At 27.9% G+C, this 21,630-nt stretch overlaps 6 protein-coding genes across 8 annotated transcripts; 3 read left to right on the top strand and 3 right to left on the bottom strand.

Annotated features, from left to right (window-relative positions):
* Nucleotides 1-255: 255 nt before the first annotated feature.
* LOC122525217 (calcineurin subunit B type 2) lies at nucleotides 256-2,826 on the top strand. Its single transcript, XM_043647905.1, has 5 exons — nucleotides 256-371; nucleotides 597-636; nucleotides 991-1,202; nucleotides 1,316-1,525; nucleotides 1,595-2,826. The coding sequence occupies exons 1-5, from the start codon at nucleotides 369-371 to the stop codon at nucleotides 1,640-1,642; spliced, it is 513 nt and encodes a 170-aa protein (XP_043503840.1). The 5' UTR covers nucleotides 256-368; the 3' UTR covers nucleotides 1,643-2,826.
* Nucleotides 2,827-3,298: 472 nt separating this feature from the next.
* On the top strand, nucleotides 3,299-7,191 carry LOC122525216 (serine/threonine-protein phosphatase 4 regulatory subunit 2-like). 2 transcript variants are annotated; one of them, XM_043647904.1, is made up of 2 exons: nucleotides 3,299-5,496; nucleotides 6,968-7,191. In XM_043647904.1, exons 1-2 carry the CDS (start codon nucleotides 3,648-3,650, stop codon nucleotides 7,021-7,023), a joined length of 1,905 nt encoding a protein of 634 aa, XP_043503839.1. In that variant the 5' UTR covers nucleotides 3,299-3,647; the 3' UTR covers nucleotides 7,024-7,191. The 2 variants fall into 2 exon arrangements, with proteins under 2 accessions (XP_043503839.1, XP_043503838.1); XM_043647903.1 differs by lacking the exon at nucleotides 6,968-7,191 and having other exon boundaries at nucleotides 3,308-5,713.
* A 230-nt stretch (nucleotides 7,192-7,421) lies between these two features.
* Nucleotides 7,422-9,915, bottom strand: LOC122525215 (ATP-binding cassette sub-family B member 10, mitochondrial). The gene is made up of 3 exons (XM_043647902.1): nucleotides 9,180-9,915; nucleotides 7,945-9,053; nucleotides 7,422-7,856 (listed from the first exon to the last, which is right to left on the bottom strand). The coding sequence occupies exons 1-3, from the start codon at nucleotides 9,769-9,771 to the stop codon at nucleotides 7,596-7,598; spliced, it is 1,962 nt and encodes a 653-aa protein (XP_043503837.1). The 5' UTR covers nucleotides 9,772-9,915; the 3' UTR covers nucleotides 7,422-7,595.
* Nucleotides 9,916-10,679: 764 nt separating this feature from the next.
* LOC122525213 (transmembrane protein 184B) lies at nucleotides 10,680-15,533 on the bottom strand. Of its 2 annotated transcripts, none has more exons than XM_043647899.1 (6): nucleotides 15,299-15,532; nucleotides 14,316-14,524; nucleotides 13,652-14,246; nucleotides 13,321-13,562; nucleotides 13,157-13,241; nucleotides 10,680-11,725 (listed from the first exon to the last, which is right to left on the bottom strand). In XM_043647899.1, exons 2-6 carry the CDS (start codon nucleotides 14,514-14,516, stop codon nucleotides 11,550-11,552), a joined length of 1,299 nt encoding a protein of 432 aa, XP_043503834.1. In that variant the 5' UTR covers nucleotides 14,517-14,524; nucleotides 15,299-15,532; the 3' UTR covers nucleotides 10,680-11,549. The 2 variants fall into 2 exon arrangements, with proteins under 2 accessions (XP_043503834.1, XP_043503835.1); XM_043647900.1 differs by lacking the exon at nucleotides 10,680-11,725 and adding an exon at nucleotides 12,215-12,608 and having other exon boundaries at nucleotides 15,299-15,533.
* A 714-nt stretch (nucleotides 15,534-16,247) lies between these two features.
* On the top strand, nucleotides 16,248-18,085 carry LOC122525214 (syntaxin-8). Its single transcript, XM_043647901.1, has 5 exons — nucleotides 16,248-16,282; nucleotides 16,410-16,604; nucleotides 16,891-17,144; nucleotides 17,243-17,335; nucleotides 17,424-18,085. Exons 1-5 carry the CDS (start codon nucleotides 16,248-16,250, stop codon nucleotides 17,588-17,590), a joined length of 744 nt encoding a protein of 247 aa, XP_043503836.1. The 3' UTR covers nucleotides 17,591-18,085.
* LOC122525212 (probable cytosolic oligopeptidase A) lies at nucleotides 18,003-21,394 on the bottom strand. The gene is made up of 11 exons (XM_043647898.1): nucleotides 21,136-21,394; nucleotides 20,799-20,959; nucleotides 20,284-20,669; nucleotides 20,071-20,227; nucleotides 19,764-20,000; nucleotides 19,561-19,687; nucleotides 19,092-19,476; nucleotides 18,889-19,001; nucleotides 18,657-18,824; nucleotides 18,440-18,571; nucleotides 18,003-18,355 (listed from the first exon to the last, which is right to left on the bottom strand). Exons 1-11 carry the CDS (start codon nucleotides 21,219-21,221, stop codon nucleotides 18,133-18,135), a joined length of 2,175 nt encoding a protein of 724 aa, XP_043503833.1. The 5' UTR covers nucleotides 21,222-21,394; the 3' UTR covers nucleotides 18,003-18,132.
* Nucleotides 21,395-21,630: the final 236 nt, after the last annotated feature.

Below are 21,630 nucleotides of genomic sequence, written 5' to 3'. Positions count from 1 at the left end.
GTTTCAACCAATCAGATAACTCTTCTGAAGGTACGATGCACGAAAGCGCGTAAATTTAAAATAAGATAAAAACAATGAATATTCAGTTATTTAAATTTTAATTATTTTTATGTATTTTATTTTGTTAATTGAAAATTGTTCTTCTTTCTTAATGAAAAGTTTCTTCGTTTCTTTCCTACCAGAGTGCGTTTCATATCCTTATATTTAGTAAATGGAACAAAATCTTGATACATCACTATCTATACTTTTTATTTTATGCTTTTAGCTAGTTTTGGTCGTTTGCCAGACAGTTTAACCTGCTGTTAATAATCAACTTTAATTCCTGTACTAATATTTACAAAATAAATTAATAACATTATAAATTCACAATGGTAATTAAATATACTCTATATTAATATATTATTCACGATTGATTTACTATATACAAATTTATAAATATATTTATCATTTTTCTATATGAACTTCTTGAATTTCAACTTTATAGAGAAAAGAATATAATACTTATAAAAATACCATTATGATATATATATTTGCATAATATTTCATTGCACCTTAAATACATATACCCATTAAACTTGAATTACGTATTTTTATAGGGTAACGAAAGTTCTCTGCCTATGGAATTGTGCTCTAACTGTAAGTCAATAATTAAATTTTAATATTAATGTTTATGTTTTATGTTAATGTTCTAATATTAATGCTTTGCTTTTACAATTGAAAATAAATAAGTTTTAATTATTAATATGACATATAATTTATTTTATTAAATATTACATTTTCTTTTTTTAGAAATAACTTGCATTATTGTAAATATTCATTTAAATAAAATTTAGTACAAATGTCAGAATGCAAATCACATATTTCATTTTGGAATCATATATGCATTTAATTATGATTGATAGTTACTTGTATCCAATATATAAATTTATTTGAATATGGTAGAAAATATTGAATTAATAATATTCTTATGAAATATGCTTGATGACTTAGTTGATGTGGATGAAATTAGAAGATTGGGAAAACGTTTTCGGAAGCTAGATTTGGACAACAGTGGTGCACTTAGTATCGATGAATTCATGTCCTTACCTGAATTACAACAAAACCCTTTAGTTCAACGTGTCATCGATATTTTTGATGCTGATGGCAATGGTGAAGTAGATTTCAAAGAATTTATTCATGGTGTTTCACAATTTAGCGTTAAGGTTAGCATTTGTTAAATTTATGTTATGAAATGCATTAATTATGTATAGTTTATTCTTTGATATCGCCTTGGGTGTGTATATGTATATATGTATATACACATATAATTCTACAGGGTGACAAAGAAAGTAAATTACGATTCGCATTCAGAATTTATGACATGGATAACGATGGCTTTATAAGTAATGGAGAATTATTTCAAGTATTGAAAATGATGGTAGGCAATAACTTAAAAGATACACAATTACAGCAAATTGTTGATAAAACAATATTATTTGCTGATAAAGATGAAGATGGCAAGATCAGCTTCGAAGAATTTTGTTCGGTAAGAAATTACATTTATATCTAAAATCAACATTTCTTATTCATATTACCAACGAAATTATTTTTCTAGGTTGTTGGTAATACAGACATTCATAAAAAAATGGTTGTGGATGTTTAAATATTCAAAAAAAAAAAAAAAGAAAGGAAACAAAAATATAAAGTAATTTTATGTGGTTTAATGCTTAATTCCATAAATTCATAAATTCATTATTAATAACAAATTTATTGGATAGTTGTAATTAACTAAGATCTGTCTAGGGTGAATTTACATGATCATTAAAAATAAGTTTTCAATGATATTGAATTAACTTATATGCAATTTTGTTGTTACTATGATCTTTTCCATGATGCAATATGTATACATATTAAATAGATTATTACACGCTTAATCTCTAAGAAAATTATGCACATTATTACGTGCAATAAAAATTTTGTGCCCCGAGTTAATATTTTGTTATTTAAATTTTATTTATTTGGTACAAAAAATTAATGCAGTAGCATTAGAATATAATCATATAGACTATTTAAATTCTATTATAACTTATATTTTTATTTAATTATTGTTACTTCTTTTTGATTACAAGAGATTTTTTATATTTAAATATACTTATATAATTAATTAATGTTAATTGTTCTTCCATTATGAAATGTAATTGAAATGTTGAATATCTATGTAATTTTGTAGAGTCTTGCAGTACCAATTGAAAAAATAAGTTTTAAATTTGTCATAATTAAATCTTCAACAAATTGTATTCTATTACATTTAAAAAGTATCACAAAATACAAGAAGTTATACTTCGATTTTGTATAAGTTATTCAATAAATTGCAACAACAGATAATTATTGTGTGTTTGAAAGAGACATAGACAACGTTGTGGATCATTGTAGTAAAGAAAGATCATAGTAACCGTGAACCATAGATGTGATCCATATGCGTCAAGACTGAAATACGAATGGGACCTCTATGACTTTCGAACGCGCAATTATAAGATTATTGTTGTACACTAAGTGAGTACTTAAAGGATAACTTATGACAGAAAATTATAAATATTATAAATAACAATATTATATCGTTATAAATATTTATATACATACATATAAATATATACACATATATAAATGATCTTACAAAATCACAAAAATATCAAATCAATTTCTGCATTACTAAAATATTGTGTCATATGTGATTGTAGATGATACGTACTATATTTATATATCTATATGTTGTGCACTTTTACTAATATATAATGTATTACTCTTTTATTGCTATTTAATATACTGTCAAAACTTATATTAAGAATATCTCAATAAAGTGTACAAAATCTTTTACCCTGATTATATGAACTAAAAATATTATAATAAGTATATAATGCAATAATAATAATAATAATAATAATAATAATAATAATAATAATAACAACAACGCTGTGATGACAGAAATTTTTAAATCTATACAATTTGAAATATAAGTTGCATGTGTAATCAAAAATGTTTCATTTCCAATTTATTCATGTATATAATCATACAAGTTTAAAAATAAAACGGTTTATACCTCTACTAAAAATAGATCGATCATGTGAGGATAATAGAATGCACATTTTGCGCGTAACGTACATTATTGATTTTATTAAAATAGAAGTAAAAAAAATTAATCGATAGAATAGTATTCATTAAGTATTAAATAAAAATTAGTTTTATAAATATATTTTGAAAGATGAATATTCACGAGGATAGATTACCAGTTTATTATTCATTAAATTTTTAAATTATGAATAATTAGAAAGAAAGATCGCGCGCGCGCGCAATTACATCTTTGAAAATTTTCGTTGACGAATACAAAAATATCCAATCAGTAGTCGTAATAACGATTACGTAATTATTTTGAATAAATCGAAATACTTGGTTAGGAGAAACGCTAGTAACATTTGTTCTTAATAAGTTGGTATTCCTGTGATTACTCCGTCCTCCCCTTCATTGTTGCTGTTTTGCATCCGGTGTGTTTGCGTTTTTCGTTGTTTCTCGTAAGAAGTTTCACAGAAGGTTTCAGGAAGTAATTTACGCAAATTCTTGATTTCGATTGTTGGTTAAACGGAGGAGGTGGAGGGGTGTAGTAGGCGAGGAAGATGGAAAATTTGGAGGAGGTATTACAGGCTCTCGACGAATTTCAGAAAATGCGACCAACTGAGATACCGCGAGAATTGGAAGACTATCTTTGTTGGGTCGCCAAAACAGGTGATCCGGTTTATCAGTGGTCAATGATAAAAACACTTTTTAGAGAAAAATTAACTCGTGTAATGACAGATTTCTACGAAAGCTGTCCAACTTTGGAACTTGCACCTTGTCCTAACGTTGAACACTTTAATTATGACACAATGAAAAGCAATCTTCTGGAACGACTAGAATCCTTTGCTAATGCACCATTTACCGTTCAACGAATCTGTGAGCTTTTAACTGCACCTAGGAAAGAGTATAATCGTGTAGACAAGTTCATGCGTGCTATTGAGAAAAACATATTGGTAGTATCTACGAGAGAACCTGGCCCAATAGCACGACGCAGTGAAAATGGAGATAGTATGGTCAATGGCTCTGTAGATGAGGCTGCACCTGTAACACAACCACCTCAAGATGTTGAAATGGAATATTGGGAAAAAGATTGTACTTCCACCGTAACCATAAGTGTACATACTGTGGAAAATGAAACATCTCTATTGCAAACCGTTATTCCATCGGCAACAGTAGTCAAAAGTGTATTTGGAACGGATGAGAATCAAGAAAAGGATACTTTATCCTCCTCGAGATCAGAGGGTGTGGTATCTAATTTCATTGAAACTTCCTCTGAATTTTCATCCGTCACAAATCTAACCTCTCAAGTTCAGCCACAGGATTCAACTGTTACTCCAGGTATGCAAAACTTATCTACAATAACTACTGAAGCCTCAGGTATTGTTAATGATATACCAGAGGCTATTATGAACGAAGATACGAGTTCACAACCAAGTTTAGATTTAGAAGGTGAGGATAGTGATGTAACAGATTCTACAAAAAAATTACAAACAACTTTTCAAGCTAAGGACTTTTCATTGGGCGACTCGAAAATACCCAAATTTTGTTTAGATGATTCTAAAGTAAAAGATAAAATAAACAGTGGTACATTAGTTATGGATACGGAGGAAGAATTAAAAACAAGCTCTGAATTGAAGACAATTATAACCACAGATAACACTACAGTTCCAAACACGGAAGAAGAAAATATTACAAAAACGGATATCGACAAAGAGGATGAAAAATTAAATTCAGAATCTGATATTTCAGACGCACAAGAAAATGTTCACAGGAATATACAGAGCATAGATGGTAGAAAAGTATTAACTTTAGAAAATAAAAGTATTGAAAATTCTTCTTCCGTTGACAATTCAGAAGAGATAAGATGTACATCTGTAAAATCATATGAATTGGAGACAGATGTTACAGCCACTTCTGAAGAATGTACGAATACCTCGTTAATGACAAGTAATACTATGGTTTCAGGAATGTTACAAAACATAGAAGATTCTGAAGATATCCCAATGGATACTTCTACTAATGAAATTTTAGATACTGAGCACGCGAAACAAAATATTGATGCTACAGAATTAACAACAGAAGATGTAAAACCGATTATCGAAGATCCAGATTCAAAAAGCAGTGATATCGCTGAAAATATTAATAATTCTAATACTGAAAAGAGTGGTGTTACAATAGTGGAAGCTTTAGAAGATGACAGCAAAGTTATGAAATCCATAGTACCTGACCCAATTCCTATTATAGAAGAACCTAAAGATTCTGAACCTAAATTAAGAAAAGTACATGATCTGTCAACAACACCTGTGGAGATAGAAGAAGTAAAAAATGATGCATCAAATACTAATTGTCAATCAACAATAAAAGAAAAATTAATTTCTAACAAGAATCATGATTTAGAAGACATTGAAGGTAATAAGACAAAATCTACTTGTAAAGTAAAAGAAAATGACTCTTTGATAGTAGATAGTACTGTGTGTAAAAACGAATGTGATTCAATGGAATTGATGGATGTAGATGATGATGAATCATTATCAATGTTTCAAGGTGAACCAATGGAGCAGGAAACAATAGAGCTAGCCAAAAGTTAATGTAGAATGTATAAAATAAATATTGGTTTTTTCACAAATCATTTCTATTTTAACTACAACCATTAAAGCAGAAATTTATGCGAACAATAAACGTGCACACGAAAAAAAGAAAAAAATCTTTACAGTATCCTTGGTATTGATATAGTATTATTTCTGATTTATTATGACTGCTTTTTTTTTTTTTTTTAATTTTGTTTAACTTTCTGACGGTTTATTATTTTCCAATACTTTATTTTCGAATATATTAATTAAAGATATTTACTGCTTTATTAATTGCATTTGTAATATATTTGATTAAATTCTGATATTTATGCAAAAGTGTATAAAAAATAAATTTGGAAAGTCTTAAAAATAACAAAACACTGCCTTTTCCTAAAACATTATAATATTAAAAGTTTGTTTTATGATCAGGGATTGGTATCCATATATATATTTCAATGCACTTTGTAAAAATTTCAATGTAGATTTATATAAATACTGTTGATATATATTTGCTTAGGTTAGAGTTGTATTTCTTTCTAATATGTATGACTGTTGTAATACAAAAGTAAAGGCTTATTAATAGTTGAAGAAAATCAATATATACGATTACTCGTATAAGCCAATTGTGATTAAGTCATACAATTAGCTAAAAATATGACTGTAGCCTTTATAAAATCTTTTTAATACAAGCCTTGATCGTAAAGCTGACTTCAAGGTTGTCTTATATAGAGAAACAAACACATAGAACTTTTCAAAATAATGATATTTGGAAGCGTTTAATTCGCATTATTTTGAAAAGCTATCCAACAATTCCATTGTAAGACCGACTTTGATAAAAGTTGACTGAGATACAAATATTTGAACTATAAAAATAATAGATGATGATTAAAATATAAATTCCAATATGACTTTAGATTATCGTCAATGAGTGAATGTCTCTATTATGCGTGTTTGCTATGAGATAAAAAGTATAGCAATGACAAGCATTTTTCTTGTAACTAAAAAGATAGCATTGCTCTCTCTCTCTCCATGTCTTGCTATGCTTTTAATGAAGAAAAGATGGATTTCAAAATTTATATAAGAATATAGTTAACTTTGAAAGTAAGTTCAGTACATATATACCGATTTAACCAAATCTTTGAATGACATATATATGTACACTGAACTTTGATCCAAAATGCAAAACTAACAAGATGATAAATTATACAGTAATTATATCATATTATGGCATATTAATTTAAAGGTTATATAGAATAATATTATTATAAGAACATGAATAACTTAAATTAGCTGTGTATATTGTTTTATAGCAAAATACATGAGGATTATTACCAAAATGGAATTATTTATAACATCTGCCTTATAGATTAAAGACATATTAAAACCAGTCTATGTTTTTATCAAAATGACTTCAATCATATTGTTCTGTATAATACTACATGCATTATATTTAAGGCTTGGGAACCAGCAAAAATTTTAGATATATAGATTACTGTATGTAAGAAAAAATAATACATGGTATTATACATCTTTACATTGATTTCATAATTCATTCTTACATCCTACCCCTATTACTAAAAGTCTTAAAAAAGCATTAAATATATATATATATATATATCATCTTAATTTATTATAATATTCCACATACTTTATTGTTAATTGATTATTCTTATTATGTAAAATATAAGTCATATAATATTTTTATAGAAAGTTTATATTATTTATTCATCCAATGTGCATAAAAGTAAATAACATATATTTTTCTAAAGTTCATGCTTCCCTCTGAATAAAAATAAACAAACACTTATCATTTAGTTCATAACTACATATATTTTTTTATTATTATTATTCTTTTTTAATAATATACTAAATATACACGAATGTACAGTATACAAAAAAAATTGTATTTAAAAAATCTACATGTTAATTTAATTTAATTTATGTAAAAGCTTGATGTTTTACCAAGTTTTTAAAGTAACCCTGTTCCAAACTCATTAAGGTACTATATGTTCCTATTTCTACAACTTCTCCTTGATCTATTACCACAATTTTGTCAGCATTTTTTATTGTACTAAGTCTATGAGCTATAGTAAGTACTGTTTTCCCATGAGTAGCATGTTCTAATGCTTCTTGAACAAAACGTTCACTTTCTGCATCTAATGCACTAGTTGCTTCGTCAAAAATTAAAATTTTAGGTTTCTGAACAAATATATTAAAAATATTATTCAAAATTATATACGATATATTCATGTACAAATTTAAAGTAATTTAAAATGCTTGTACCTACCTTTACTAAAGCTCTTGCAATGGCAATTCTCTGTCTTTGACCTCCGCTAAGTGTAATGCCTTTTTCTCCAACGATAGTATTTAAACCATCTTTCATTTTATTTGTAAATTCTAAAACGTGTGCTTTCTTTGAAATTTCTTCTATTTCATGTTCTGTTACATTTTCTGTGCCATAAAGAATATTTTCCTTTATAGTACCACTAAAGAGAATAGGTTCTTGAGGAACCACACCAATTTGTGATTTTACCCAAATTGGATCGAGCTCTTTGAGATCATGATCATCCAATAATATACTTCCTTTACATGGATCATAAAGTCTTAATAATAACATAGCTACTGTAGATTTTCCAGAGCCAGAGGAACCAACAATAGCAGTTATTGAATGTTTTGGTATATGTAAATTAAAATCACGAAGAATGAGCGAATTTTGTCTTGTAGGATAGGAAAAATTAACATTTTGAAACATAATATCACCGGTCAATTCGTTCTCCAATATTTTACCACCTTTAATGGGTATCTTTGGTTTTCTGTCAATTAATTCAAATAAATGTGAACTTGCGCCCAAAGCTTTGTTCAATTCACTGTAAAATGAAGATAATCCATTCAGTGATATTCCTACGTATGCAGCATATAATAGAAAAGCACTCAAATTTCCAATTGTTATAGTTGAATCAGATACCATAACTCCACCATAATAGAGTGCAGATAATATAATTACATTTCCAGATAAACCTGTCATACCAAAAAATATCCCTCTATATAAACTTTCTTTATAACATAATTTAAGAACGTCTTGTAATTTAGAACTATATCTTTTAACTTCTTGAATCTCTTGTGCATAAGCTTTGACAATTCTTATGTTACTAATTCTTTCTTCTGCCTCCGTATTTAATACTGCCAAACTATCTTGTACATTTCTTGAGATTTTTTTCAAGTAACGTCCATTAATGATAGCTATACCAGCGACTATAGGTACTACTGACAAACCGACAAGAGCTAACTGCGGTGATATATAAAACATCATTGATATTCCACTTGTTGTCATAATTAAAGATCTTAAGCCATCAGATACATTGCTAGTAACAGCATAACTTACTAATTGAGCATCTCCTATAAATATGATATGTGTTACATTCAAATTTCTAATATGAATTTTCTATATACTATAATATATATAATAAAAGAAAAAAGATAAAGGTAAATGATTAAACAATAGAGTATATGTACAAAGCTTACCCGTTAATCTTCCGACAAGTTCTCCTGTACTCTTCGTATCAAACATTGCTGTCTCTTGACTGAGGATTGCTGCGTATGCTTTTTTCCTTAAAGTGTATGTAATTCTATGGCCTGCAGTTGACATTAGATAAATACGAGAAAAATTACTTATAGCACCAATCATAAATACTCCAAATAAAACAATACATAATTGATTTAATTTTTCTGTCATTTTGTCTACATTCACATTATAAATAATATCAATTACTTTTCCTAGACAAAAAGGAACTGCCATCGTTACAGTAGATGATACTATTAAAAAAGCAATAGCACTTAATAACCTCCATTTTTCAGGTGCAGCCAATATAATCAATTTTTTAAGATCTGATTCTTTTTTTGTTTTTAATATCACATTTGTAGGAGCATTTCGAACATCTGTTTTTAAAACTTTTGTTGTTTGATATCGTAAACCAATTAAGGTACATGGTTTTTTTGATACATTTTTCGACGAGGTCCAAATTGTATGTACACATTTTTGCCTTATAGGAGTAGAAAAATAAATGGATTTATGACGAATAATATTGGTTGCAAGAAATTTACAAAGAATAGTCATCTTCCTGAATTAATCTTGAAAAATGATGCCTCGTAACTTCAATTTGCAGAGATAATTTTAAGATTTCTTCGAAAATGAAATAACCTCAAAGTTAATTTTTATATTCTTGATCATATCGATTTCATTTTCATTTAATTTTACATAAATATTTATTTTACATTATAATTACGCGTATAAATATTAACATGTATATTAAGAAGGTAATTTTTATCTTCACATTTCTCAATGATAAGATATTCTGATCAGCTGTTTTATAGCACGTGATGCCGATTATAAATAAAGAGTACTCATTTAAGTTAAAGAATATATTTTAATTCATTATTATTTAACGGTAATAGAATTGCATCAAAACATAAAAAGAGAAAGATAAAAATATTGTTAAATAATTATATTGCATTGATATTAAACTAACATTATATATTTAATACTTCTCTAATTATAGACAGATACAGAATAATATATTCACAGGTACATTACATTCATTTGTTACTATAGCCTATGTCGATTAAAAAATAATACATATTTGAGGACAATTGTCATTATTTGTTCATATTTCTTTGTTAAAAATGAAATCAGACATTCTACATAAATATATGTCATACTCATATATCTAGTAATTATCTACACATAATTAAAAATGTTAATTTAATTTTTTAATGATCTTTAATTTGATTATAAAAAATATAAGTATTTAACGTAAAATTTCACAAATATTATATTTAATTATAGATATTTATCTTACAAAAAAGATGTAGAAAGAGAAAAAATTTCATTTAAAACTAATGCAATGATATATTTTTAAAATGTGAATAATATATATTAATCTTCTGTTAATAAATACTATAGGCTGTGTAAATATATATTTACAATAATAAGGAGAATATAAGGTTCTATAGCTGTACACATAAAACATCAGATACTTATATTTATTCATATCTGAGACATTATTTATCAATTATTGTTTCTCCTTTTCGTGATCGTTATGTAAACGATTTTTTACTTGCAATAATTATCTTGAAGGAAAACTTTGAATTATTTTTACGTTATATTAAATATAATTTATGTTAACAATATATACATTTATTAGTTCTTTAATCTAGGACGCAAAAGTTTTTTGTGACTTACAGTTATATATAATTATAAGTACTTTTTTAATAAATTTTATACTTTGCTTATTATCGCAAGTAGTTTGTGAATAATTTTTTAACAAAATATTGCAATTTTGATAAAGAATTATATCAATGTGAAAATGCTTAAATAATTCTTATCTGTCCAGAAAAATACTGACAAATTATAGAGAATTAATGTAGCAACGCGAGTGTCTATTTAAAGTTAAGTACTATACAGGTAGTTTTTATGAATTCAATTTTATCCTAAAATAAAGTTTATCGTAGCTTTACAAAGTAGCCACATTTATAGATAACTGTTTTAATTATGTCAGCATATTAAAATAAATATCTTCTATACTATGTTTATATGGTATAACATAATACATGTATTAACATGAATGCAATGGTATGGAACTATTAGAATACAGTGCACATATATACACCGTATGATTTTTTTCTATCTTTCATTGTTTTCTCTTGAATTTTTCATTTCTATCTAACGATGTACAATTAAAAGAATGTATTTAATCACTGAAAGCAGATTTTAGTTGTTAATTAATTTCATATTTCTATAACATAAATATATATATATATAATTTAATATATGTCATCTCTCTCTCTCTCTCTCTCTCTTGATAAGCTCTGCATTCAATTGATTACTTTCCTTATTTATTGAAATTCATCATCGCTACTCAATAACATAGTTTTTTCATTATAATTTTGTGAGATAGTTGCAACTCGTTGATGAGAAGTATTACGTCTTTGTGGTGGTGGTACCGGCATATTTTGTGGATCATCAGGATCAAAGCTGGATACTCGCATACCACGTTGCCCCTTCGGTCCTCCTATTTGTTACATCATGTTACATATTATCACAGACAGAATTATGTCTGTTTGAGTTAATGATATATTGATTAACTAATAATACACATTTTGTAAAATGTTTTTATATAAATTTCAAATTATTAATTACAATTATAATGAATATCAAACAATTTGTTCTAATACTTAAATTATTTTATAGCTATATTTAATTAATTTAGAAATTTTAACAGAGAAGAAAAAATTTGCAGAAATACAATAATAACATATTCATTTGCCAGTAACATCATGCAGATTGTTGCAAAAAATTGATAATTTCAAGCTGTTACATTTATGACAAAGTAAAAATAGAAAAATAATACATTCAAATAAACTAGACGAAATTGTATGTTTGCATGCTGAATAAACTTGCACCCACATTTTCATGCCACATCTTTTTATATCATCTACATCTTATTATTCTGATTTTGAATTTAATTTTTATGTTATCGAAAAAAAAATTACATCAGCTATTATATATATTTTTTATTTATTTTAAAGCAACATATATAAGTACACCAGTTTTCTAAGTGCTTTTGTGTTAAGTGCTTAAGTACTATTTTACAGAAGAGATTGTTAATCATGAAATCAATGAATCATGCCTATCTATGTATGTTGACAACGTTTTGTCACAACTAATAATATTTTAAGCAAAGAGAGCTGACCTTTAACTCTGTAAATAGATTTTTGTTTAAATCATTAAATAAACATATATTATATCAATATAGAAAAAATGTTTTGTTATATTATGTATAATATTTAATCTTCATTTAAACTTGCATAAAGCCCAATGTCCAATTTCTTGTAATTAAAAAAATGATGGCTCACTGTGTCATAGTTTTTCATACGGCAAGTTGGTATTAACGTCTGAAAAATAGCAAATAAAGTGCCATCAACAAAGCTGAATCTAAAAAATTAGCGCAAATCAAAAAGAAGCTGAAACCAGTGTTTTTATTTTATTAGCAAAATGGCATAGCATACTTTATTCCCATATTTTCCAATGAATGTTAGTTGAATATTTTATTTACATACAATATCGTTCGATACGTTTGAATGATTTCAAATTATTCTCGATGTTTAAAAAATATTTTTTAATTTTATACAAAAGCTGGAATTAAATTAATGTGATGACTGCATTATTTAAGCAATATAATATTGATAATAATTTATTCCATTGGGCACGTATTTAATTCCAACATTCACATATATCTTTTTTAATAGTACATATATATATGCATATAAAATTATGCAAAATTAAAAACATAGATAAATTATGGATCATGATTTCAGATTAATCACTACATCATGCTATAAATAATCAAGGCAGTTCACATTGATAATGTTGCTTAATTAGTTGGAAATATTTTTAGAATAACACATAGTGCAATCATCTTTAGTAATAAAATATGACATACCAGAGCTGTACTGCGTATACTGTTGATACTGTGGATGAAAGTTGTGGATGGCATCAGTCATTATATCTTTTGGATTCATAGTTTCCTAAACAATTTATTAAATATATTGTTATGATAATAATCATTTTCAAAATCTATATATATAATATAGTAATGTTACATACTTTCAAACTGCTACTAATACTTTGCATTGTCACACTTCTTCCTCTAGAGTCAGTTACACAACCAGCTGAATATACTTGATATGGAAATGCATAGCGTAACGCAATTGCAGCAAACAACATTTCAATGCAAATTAGAAAATTCTGATAACCAGCAGAAACTGTACCAGCGCTCGTTGACTGACCTAAGCTGTTTATTACTGGTGAAATTACATTTGCTTTTTCAAGAATGGCCAATAACACTCCTAAAAATATAAAATAACAAATAACAATTAAAATAGTATTAATTATAATGAAATATTAACAAACAAAAAAGAAAGAAATAAGAAATTACCTTGCCAAAATGACAGAAAAATGACACTTTTTACAGTACAAAATTTTAAAACCGGTTCAAACGGAGTTAGCAGTTCTCTTGTGGCAAAATAAAAGAGGAAAAGTCCGTAAAGAGCAAGAGATACACTAAAATTATAAATCACTGTTATATAAATATAGCCACCATCTGGAGACCAATCTCCATCTCTATAATGGCCAAATGCTTGAAGAAATATAATGACAAAAGCCATTACAGGCTTGACCAAGCAGAATTGTAAAGTTGCTTGTTTACAAAATCTCAAGAAACCAATAGTATAAGTCTTTCCAACTAGGCAGCATGTTCCATACAAACAATTGGAACGTATTGGTTTACCCCTTATTTCGGACATAATGTTCCCTTCACCACCCAGGTACTCGTAGCATAAGGACAGAAAGTTATATATAACAAATGCTTCATAACAGTCTCGTACGGTAAAGAAATAAACATAATAGCTTTCGCTATTGAAGAATAATAGGGACACCCAAGAATACGTTGCATAAATTGGTACGATGAAGAGTATTCTGACTATCCATCGTTGTTCCGTGGGATTGGTATACCATCTTAAATGTTGATAAATCTAGAAAGATGAAAATATTGATATAAGATCTTTATATAAAGTTATCTTTTTTCAAAGTATAAAACATACCTGTTGGCAAGTTAGAAAAAGAGCTAGCCAGACGAAAACACCGGCTATGCCTTGAGCAGCTCGAGTCTGCAAAAAAATAGGTGTCGCTTCCCTGGTTGCTTCGAAGGTATTATCGAAAATGTTATTAGAGTCATTGGTCATCATATTGTCAATCACCGAGACCGCGATCGTTGATGCCTCCGTTCCGAACGTACTACTCATAGTATGATCTAGGAACGATCGATTTCATACATGTATGTCACATTTCAAGCACATATTGTTTTCCAAGAGTTTAAATGATCATCAATCGTTTAACGATTTAGCGAGAGTATATATTGGCTACGTAATAGAGAAAGAAAAAAGAGAAAGGAAAGTAATGAGAAAATGCCTCGTATATTGGCATAAGCGAGAAAGTTAAAAAGATATATCTTTCTCTCTGTGTGTGACGGAGTCGAGCGTTAAAAATCAATATTTAGAACAATACTAGAATAACGATACTTCGTTTCAGCGCTCATTTTTATTTCAAGAACACACCCGTGCTCCATTTGTATATATATACATAGATCGTCCTTCCAAGATCGTAGAATACTACGAAACACGCACGCACGCACGCACGCACAAACCCGGATCTGGATTATACCTGTCCGTTTTTCGTTTGCACTTGCTTCTTTCCCTCACTCTCTCTCTCTCTCTCCCTCTCTCCCTCTATCTGTCCTCCCTTTTAAAAAGCGACCGATGCGTGCTGACCCGTCTCAGCGAGAGATCAAGTTTCTCAAGATTCTACACTTCGAATTATCTTTCTCGGATCACCACATACACGAACGCGACGCGATTATTCCTATAATATTGCCTTCGGTGACCTTCCAAGAAACACGTCTCTTTCTCCCTCTTTCCTTCTCTCTCTCTTTCTTTCTCTCACGCGCACGACAAATAAATATGCGAAAATTTCTTTTTTTTTTGTTCCTATTTTCGATTCTCCTTATTCTCTTTCCTAGGATTTTTACCTTTCAACGATAATATCACCGAGTTTCATAGCAACGCGACATATTCAACACCTGTCTTCTTTTCCTTTCGCTTCTCACTTATTCGCGCTCATTCAGGCTAACGCTTACGGTTTACACCAGGGAATTACTTTTATCGATATATATGACAGCAATAAAAATACAACTGAATACAATTCTCTGCTCGCGGACGAGATTACGCGCATGTACTCTTTCGTCTTTGCCTTTCTCTCTCTCTCTCTCTGTTTTTATAGTGATCATCTATCTGTTTCTCTTTCGCGCGATATCTAAATCTATTTTCTTCTCTTTCTCTCCCTCTCTCTCTCTCTCTCTCTTTCACTCCTATTCTTTCTTACTTGTCAGCGTATACGCATGCGCTTGCGCATAATTATATGAATCTTTTCCTGACCGCTTTTAATCGCGACCAATCACAGCGCAAAACGCATGCGCGTTATATGACATATCATTTTATTTGGCTTAACGCGATGAATCGCCCATGATTAGAAAATTATTTACATTATTATCGTTCGATTCCTATCTTTTTTGTATACAAAAGTATTTTGTCATATTATGATATTAAGAAAATAGGAAGGAACTTTGTGAAAAAAAGGTTATCATAGATTAAAGGATTTGAAATTGAGTTGATATAAAGATAGATTATTATTAAAGTACAACGGTAACGTGCGTAAATAATGTGAAAGGATAACACATTTTATATAGATTGTATATTTTACTACGTGTACCACCTTGTGTGGGGGGATATGACTTATGGACGAATCAAGGCTATTTGTTATGATGATATCAGCCAACGTGTTTTTCCTCTCGTCAGGTGTTCACTAGATCATTTGATCATCTTGAACATTTAATTAATAGCTATGATGAAAATATCGATGTAAATTTATATATCATAACAATTTTTTAGCTTAATTGAATTAAATAGAAATCTTTAAGGATGGCACTTATTTATATAGAAGACAATGACCCTTGGTACATATGTTTATTAATTACAATGCTTCATTTATATTTTTCTTTATTTTCTGTTCCTTAACGAAGATCTTCTATAGCTTGTAATTTTTGCATTTTTTAATGAAGTTTATTTTATTTTATATATTAGGCTTACGGAGTATGAAGCTTGCGAAAAGTTGTTCCGTGACATTATGGAACAACTTACTGCGCGTGAAAGAGAATCAGAAACATCTCAAGCATACGCAAGTTTGTCCGCAAATATACGTCTACGTATGAAACAGTATAATAGAGAGATTTATCAACTTAAAACTAAAGTCGAAGAAGCTTCTAAATCTAGAACTATGTATCCTTTTAATTTGTCATTATATTACACATAATGTATAATTGTTGTTACATATTTTGGCTTCATCTCTTTGAAAAGACTAATTCTCATTTGATCATTCAAGTTAAATGACAATGATAATGGTTATTAGATGGGTGGGTAATCGCTTAGAAACATGTGTGTGCTGTTGACTCCAAGGAGATATCAGGGGTGTGAGAAGGTGTATCAAGGTTTCTCAAATCTGTAAAAGGGAGAGTGTAATAAGAACAATTCACAATTATATTCCTTAAGATACCAAAATATATAGAACTATAGAAGAAGCAGAACGCAGAACAAGACAGATCGAACAGTTACAAAGTAAAGATATCCAATTACAAAAGTTCTATGAATCCAGAACAAAATCTCTGTTGTCAAATCGAAAGAATTTATTAAAATCTGGAACATCCGCATTTGCTGATATGGGAACAACGTCATGGGCCATAGATGATGACGATGATAAACCCATAGATGTAAATATGTCAACTCAAGATCTTCAGAATTACCAAGAACAAGTCTTGCAAGGTATTAATTTATTTAATAAATTAATTGCTTTTATTACAATACTTTGTTTTCAATAAATCTGTAAATGGTATAATATTAATTACATTTTTTGTTATCAGAACAAGACAAAGGATTAGAAGAATTATGCAAAGTAATAGCACGTCAAAAAGAAATAGGACAAACTATTAGCAATGAAGTGGTTCACCAAAATGGTATTAAAAATAAAGAAGCATTTACGTTAAATAATCCAATAATATAATTGATATCTATATTAATCTATTTTTTTGTTTATTTATATAGAAATAATTGATGACTTGGCTGATCATATGGATATGACTGATCAAACTTTAGTTAACAGAACACGTCAAGTAGAAAACATAAGTTACAAAGATCGTACTTGTGGTTACTGGATAATTATTATCTTACTTTTTATTAGTATTGTAGTAGTAGCTTTATTGGAAGTTTAATGGAAATTATACTTCTTAAAGAGCTGATGTAAATACATGTATAATGCGCGTGTTTATATATATATATATTTAATAGTGTTGCCAACACACACACACACATATATATATATATATAAAAACTTAATACTTCTTGCTCTATGCTATTATATTGCACGTGGGATACTTTTAATTTATTAATGCAAATGTAGAACATTCTACTTTTAGCATTTAATATATATTAAGTATTATGTGTTCCATTATATATTCTAATTAAATTTATATTGTTTTTTCCATTGAATTTGAAACTAATTTCTTTTATCTTACAAATCGTTTATATTTTAATATGTATTGGTGAACTTCAATTTATTAGTCTTTCTATTAAGTTTATGTATATATTTTTTAAGTTGTATTTGTTCTTGTATTATAAGACATGTTAAATTATCTACCTTAATTTTATTTTTGAGGAATTATGTATAATGATATTTATGTACAATATAATTGGTATGGTGTGGAAAATCTTAAAATTTATTTACGAAAAAGTTATATCATTTTATAACTTTTTATTACTCAGTTTTATATAATTTCAGATTTTTTAGAAGTGCTTTTGGATTTGGATCCCTTCCTCTGAATCTTCTAAAAATTTCACTGATTGGACAAGTGCTATTTAAAGATAAAAATGTTTCCTGAAATCTTTTGCATACTTCTTCGTAACTAATTTTGTCTTCAAGAGGTATTTCTTGAAATGCTCTATATATATCTGCTGCAATCATTTGTGACCAAAGGCGACTGTAGAAAAGAAAATATACATATAATATACCACACATATAAACATTTTAAATAGAAAATTAAAGTAAAAGATTATCAACTTACCAATAATAATTTGTGCTTAAACGTACAGAAAACATGGGTTTAAAAGAATAAATATATGGTTCATTTGCTTCAGTCGGCATTATGAAGTGTTCTTTCCATAGACGTTCCATTATATCTCTCCAAGAATCATCTCTAAATATTTTGTTAAATTTAATATTCGGTATTTTTATTTTTAATAAACATATATATATATATATATATATAATATAAATTTTACCTTGAATATACCTCCAAGTCAAATCGCGAGAAAAGAAGTTCTGTACATAAATTATATCCTGCTAATTGTAATCTTGAATTTTTTACGACTTCAACTGCTTCTGCTGGTAAACTTTCTTTTGTTTCATGATGTTCGGAAATCATTTGTAAAGTCGATGGTTCATACAACCTATTGTAAAATAATTTAAATATTAGAAAATACGCATTCGTACATAGACATAATACAAACATACCAATTCTCAAGAAAGAAATCATAAATGTAGGCTGTATCCCATTCTAAGTAAGATAGTCCAGAAATATCTGCGTAATCGGTTGTAGCTGTCATATGATGTAATGCGTGACCAAACTAAATGTTAAACATAAATATAATGTAGAAAGTGCTTGTTTTACTTAAACAACAATTATTTTTATCTTATTATAAAATAATTTATTGTACCTTTTGAAATAGTATTCGCACGTTGTCAAGTGAAAGTAACGAAGGTTTTCCATTCATTGGACGTTGAAAATTAAATATTAAGGAACACATTGGTTTCGTGTCTAAACGTTTACTTCTATTTTTTATTATTATTACGTATCCAGAGTTTTGATCTCTATGAGGTTTTTCGTCACCCCTTACATAGGGATCTAAATAAAAACTTGCTATCGGTTCTGTACTTGATATATTTGTATTAAATATATCGTAGAAAGAAACGTCTTTATGCCAAATATCTACTTTTTTATTTTCCACAATTTCTAGACCAAAATTTATTTTAAGTAAATCAAATAATCCACTTAATACCTTTGGCAATGGAAAGTAATCTTTCAACGACTCTTTTTTAAATCTGTAAGATTTATAATAATTTTATAATTTACTATTTATTATAATTTATTAATTTGTATATATATCAAATATTTTGTTATATTACTCATAAAGACTGTCTTGAAATTGTCTATTCCAATATAAGATATCCCATGGCTTGAGAGAATCGGTGAATCCTTTTTCATTCGCAAATTTATTCAATTTTTCTATCTCAAGTATCTGAGCATTACGAGCTGGTAAAATATATTAGTTATTATAACTTGATAGAAAAAAAAAATGAAATTAACAAATGAAAAACTATCATCTTACCACTGTCTAATAAGACGTCAAATGTATTCATTACTTCCTCCAAATTATTAGTCATTTTTGTTATCATATTCATATGAGTATACGATTCATATTTGAACAAAGCTGCTTGTTGCTTACGCATAGAATAAATTTCCCTTAATATACCACCTGTTTGGAACGTTTTATCATCCGAAGGAGATAATAATACAACATTTGTTCGCCACATTCTCCAACGTAAAGCTCGACTAGAACAATATTCTAAACAAATGATTTAAATTTAAAATGTTGATTTAAAAGTGATAATAGAAAATTTATAATGTTTATTTACCTAAGAATAATTTAAGAATGTGTGGCTCCACAGTGATAGTCCAAGGACCTACATGTGGTTCCGCAGGATTTGCTGCTGTAGCTTCTAATAATTCATTGGGAAAGTCTTTGACGTTATTTTCATCTTTTATGACATGGGCATAGTTTTTAGTCGCACTCTAAAAAATAATAATTTTAATATCACTTTTATTTTTCTTTATTAAAAAATATTGACCTCATATCTTTTAGTAAACTCCATTTCTTGTTGATACAGAATGCGATAACTATTTGCAAGCCATTCCTGTTTCTTTTTAGAAACTTCTAATCCATTAAATCTTCCTTCAATTATATATTTATTTAATATTCTTTCTTGCTGACTTGTTAATTGAATATTTTCATTTTCTTTAGTACGTTTACAAGCTTCATAAATTGGTAAGCTACTAAATTTATTCTCTATTGCTTTCATAGTACGTATATTGATATCGGTGAAAGATTTTGTTGGTATCAAAGTTTGATTTCCATAATACAATGTTTGCGCTATACCACATGTTATTCCTAAAGGAACGTATGTTTCTTCTAAGGGTAATAAAATATCGTTGAATACGTTAACATCTTTGTTATCTGCAAAAAGTTGGATATTTTATAACGCATTAATATTCATATTCTATTTCTTGGAATAAATAGACTTAACATTTAACTTTATTGTTATTTATAGTCGTAGAAATAAGTATAAACCATTTACATACTAACCTTGTAGTTCTGTTTCTATTTTCTGGATTCTACTGTCACAGTCTGCAACTTGTTTCCGGATTGCTACTATACATTTTTCAATAGTAATATTATTGAATTCTGGCGTTTTATTTTCTTTCAATAAATTTTGCTGTAGACATTCTTCGCCTATTTCTGGAAGACTATAATCGAATGATCACAGAAGAGTTAAATCTTTCTTAAAGATAATTTTGTAAATAAACATTTTAATAATTTTCTAACTTTTTACGTGAAATTTAAAAATAATAAATAAATGAAAATAAAATTATATTTTTAACCTCTCTCTCATATAAATGATTCTCAATTTAATTTGACTTACAGTACTATGTATCCATTACGTTTTGGTATTTTAAGAACATTACTTCTTGATAAAATAAATCTCTTGACACAAAATGACAAAACCATTTCGCGCGATATTTGTTATTAATTATTTAAATCTTAATAATGCATTATATTATTTAAATACATGAACGCCATTAATAAATGCCTTGGTTTGCTCGTGGCTTTTACAAAAAAATAGTAATTTATTTCCAACATGGATGTGCTCGATTGGTAACAGTAGTTTAATGATTCGGACCAACCAAATTTCTAGATTGTTTTATTGTTAGACCAATCAAAATAACTAATTTGGATATTAAAGTATAGGCAAAAAACAAGTATAAATTCCCATTAGTTTTAATTGAACGTGCTAATGAAACTAAAGCACAATTAATTGGCAAATAAATGACAATAACATTTTAAATAGAAGTTTTCTAATTGTGAATTAAAATACGTGAATAAAATTATAAGAAGTTTGTTAAATAATTTGAAATAC

The sequence above is a fragment of the Polistes fuscatus genome, unplaced genomic scaffold (genome assembly GCF_010416935.1).
Source record: "Polistes fuscatus isolate 324 unplaced genomic scaffold, CU_Pfus_HIC Scaffold8, whole genome shotgun sequence".
Lineage (NCBI taxonomy): Eukaryota > Metazoa > Arthropoda > Insecta > Hymenoptera > Vespidae > Polistes > Polistes fuscatus.
Note: the sequence above shows the minus strand (reverse complement) of the source record. Positions and strands in the feature narration are given on the sequence as shown.

Bases quoted from the DNA above. Each gene is read 5' to 3' on its own strand.
- LOC122525217 (XM_043647905.1), top strand. The intron at 637-990 runs GTAAGTCAATAA...TTGATGACTTAG, and splicing joins TATGGAATTGTGCTCTAACT to TTGATGTGGATGAAATTAGA. The intron at 1,526-1,594 runs GTAAGAAATTAC...TTATTTTTCTAG, and splicing joins GCTTCGAAGAATTTTGTTCG to GTTGTTGGTAATACAGACAT.
- LOC122525216 (XM_043647903.1), top strand. From the start codon at position 3,648: ATGGAAAATTTGGAGGAGGTATTACAGGCTCTCGACGAATTTCAGAAA.
- LOC122525215 (XM_043647902.1), bottom strand. From the start codon at position 9,771: ATGACTATTCTTTGTAAATTTCTTGCAACCAATATTATTCGTCATAAA. The intron at 9,054-9,179 runs GTAAGCTTTGTA...TCATATTTATAG, and splicing joins ACTTGTCGGAAGATTAACGG to GAGATGCTCAATTAGTAAGT. The intron at 7,857-7,944 runs GTAGGTACAAGC...ATATTTGTTCAG, and splicing joins TTGCAAGAGCTTTAGTAAAG to AAACCTAAAATTTTAATTTT.
- LOC122525213 (XM_043647899.1), bottom strand. From the start codon at position 14,516: ATGAGTAGTACGTTCGGAACGGAGGCATCAACGATCGCGGTCTCGGTG. The intron at 14,247-14,315 runs GTATGTTTTATA...TCATCTTTCTAG, and splicing joins TTTTTCTAACTTGCCAACAG to ATTTATCAACATTTAAGATG. The intron at 13,242-13,320 runs GTATGTAACATT...TAAATTGTTTAG, and splicing joins GTATTAGTAGCAGTTTGAAA to GAAACTATGAATCCAAAAGA.
- LOC122525214 (XM_043647901.1), top strand. From the start codon at position 16,248: ATGGCACTTATTTATATAGAAGACAATGACCCTTG. The intron at 16,283-16,409 runs GTACATATGTTT...TTTATATATTAG, and splicing joins ATAGAAGACAATGACCCTTG to GCTTACGGAGTATGAAGCTT. The intron at 16,605-16,890 runs GTATCCTTTTAA...CAAAATATATAG, and splicing joins GCTTCTAAATCTAGAACTAT to AACTATAGAAGAAGCAGAAC.
- LOC122525212 (XM_043647898.1), bottom strand. From the start codon at position 21,221: ATGGTTTTGTCATTTTGTGTCAAGAGATTTATTTTATCAAGAAGTAAT. The intron at 19,477-19,560 runs GTAATATAACAA...TAAATCTTACAG, and splicing joins TTTCAAGACAGTCTTTATGA to ATTTAAAAAAGAGTCGTTGA. The intron at 18,572-18,656 runs GTAAAATTTATA...CAAAATATTTAG, and splicing joins GACTTGGAGGTATATTCAAG to AGATGATTCTTGGAGAGATA.